The sequence below is a fragment of the Tiliqua scincoides genome, chromosome 5 (assembly GCF_035046505.1).
Source record: "Tiliqua scincoides isolate rTilSci1 chromosome 5, rTilSci1.hap2, whole genome shotgun sequence".
Lineage (NCBI taxonomy): Eukaryota > Metazoa > Chordata > Lepidosauria > Squamata > Scincidae > Tiliqua > Tiliqua scincoides.
In genome coordinates, this window is record NC_089825.1 from 102,566,435 (window position 1) to 102,568,647 (window position 2,213).

The following is a 2,213-nucleotide window of genomic DNA, read 5'->3' on the forward strand; positions in this document are numbered from 1 at the left end:
GAGCAGCATAAAGCATTTTATCATTTTATTGTTTTAAACACTTTTTTTTCTTATTATAGCACTGTTATTTTGTTTTTACCATTTTAGACTACCAGGAATGATGAAGTGCGAGCTAATTAAACAACAAGAAGACTATTGGAAGAGGGAAAAAGAAGACATTGAGGGTGCAATCCTATCCTGTGGTGGAACAGGCAAGCCAGGAGGTTTGCACTGTAGCCAGCGCAAGATGGTGACCAGAGGCAGCTCAGCCAGAGGCAAGGGAAACATTTCCTTACCTTACCTATGGGTTCCCCTTACCTATGGGTCTCCTTGGACATGCGCCACCTCTTGAAGTGGCACAAGTCTGAGGAGAGTAGAGCAACTTGAAGCTGCTCCATTCTCCCTGAGAACGCGGGTTGAGATCCAGCATAATTGCTGGATCCCAGCCCCACCTCATTCTCCCTGCCTGCCTGCCCCCAGGCCTGCCCACTGCCCACACTCCCTCCGCCCAGGAACTCCTCTGCCTCCCACCTCTGGGCCTGACACAAGCACCTGAGGGGAAGCCAGTGCAGAGGCTTAAGTCTGCCTTTGCAGGCTGGTGCTTCTTGGAGCGCCAGCCTGGCTTCCCCTCGAGGAGGCGCAAACATGCTTTACAGCACGTTTGCAACCCTCCCAGGCCAATCCAAGGGACTTGGGCTGGCCTAACGTCTAGTTAGGATTGCGCCCTCAAGTTGTTACATTCATTGATCATTGGTTGAAACACAGGATGTGTAAGCTTCACAATTTCTTCCTTGTCAGTCGTTTAAGTGCAGATTTCACTTCCTGGTTTCTCAATGTATAGATTAAAGGATTTAATGTGGGTATTACTACTCCATTAAATATGGAAAGAAGTTTATCACTATCCTGGCTATCTTTTGATTGAGGTTTGATGTAGGTGAATATACAGTTTCCAAAGAACACGGCTACCACAGCCAGGTGAGATCCACAGGTAGAAAAAGCTTTCCATCTGCCACCAGCTGAGTGGATTCTCAGAATGGCCACAATGATGCGTAAATAGGAAAAGAGAATGAAGCAGAAGGGAAAGAGGACTATGGCAGTACTGTTGAGATTCAACATCAGCTGACTTCTAGCCATGTTTGAGCAGATCAGCTTCATGAAAGCAGTGAACTCACAAGAGATATGATCTATCTCATTATGTTCACAGACCTGGGCTGGGTTTGCAATCCAGGGAACTATAGCAAGTAAAAAGGCCAAAAGCCATGTCCCCAAAGCCAAGAGGATGCAAACTCTCCAGTTCATGACAATGGTATAATGTAGTGGATTGGAGATGGCGACATACCGGTCATAAGCCATGACTGCCAGGAGGAAACATTCAGTGGATCCAAAGTATATTCCAGTGAACATTTGAGTATAACACATAGCAAAAGACATGACAGGCCTGTCAACAAAACAGTTGGCAATGGATTGAGGAGCAGAAGATGAACAGAGACAGATATCAACAATGGATAGATTGCAAAGGAAGAAGTACATGGGATTGTGGAGTCGGGGCTCAGCAATGACCACCAAGACTATTAGTCCATTGCCAATCATTGTCACCAAATACATGATGGTCATGAAAGCTGCTAACCCCATCCTTGTTTTTGGTCGGCCAGAAAATCCAATGAGGACAAATTCAGTTATTTCGGTGTTGTTCATCTCTTCTCACAGGTGCAGTTTTCTTTTCAAGGAGCAAATTAAAAAAAGAAAAAATTTGTCCTTAATATTTATGAAAGAGGAAGAATTAACTATAAGTGAAATAATCAATAGAGTGAACATATTATATATATATATATATATATATATATATATATATATATATATATATATAAGAGTAAAACCCTTGCAAATGGACTTCTTTCAGTAATACAACTAGAGTGGAGGATGCTGTATGCAGCCACATCCTTTCCTCCCCCACCCATGTGCATGAAAAAGAAAGCTATGCTTGTATCTCAGATGCATGCATTTTCACAAACACTGATGACTGAAGTGTGACCCAAATCAATGACACAACATGCCTTCCTTTTGTTTGTACAAATTATGGTCTGCCGATATTGGTATTGCTTCTGAGTACAGATGGAGGATCTGCAGTTGGCAAAATTCTTTCTATTTCCATGGTAATTTTATGCTGCCAATACTACACTCTCCTGTTTTCACAGGTGGGAACATGTTCCAGGAGCAGGACTTCCGTTTAGTTT

At 43.1% G+C, this 2,213-nt stretch overlaps 1 protein-coding gene across 1 annotated transcript; it reads right to left on the reverse strand.

Moving 5' to 3' along the window:
• Nucleotides 1-756: 756 nt before the first annotated feature.
• LOC136652714 (olfactory receptor 2A12-like) lies at nucleotides 757-1,674 on the reverse strand. Its single transcript, XM_066629635.1, has one exon. The coding sequence runs from the start codon at nucleotides 1,672-1,674 to the stop codon at nucleotides 757-759; it is 918 nt and encodes a 305-aa protein (XP_066485732.1).
• Between the last annotated feature and the right edge of the window lie 539 nt (nucleotides 1,675-2,213).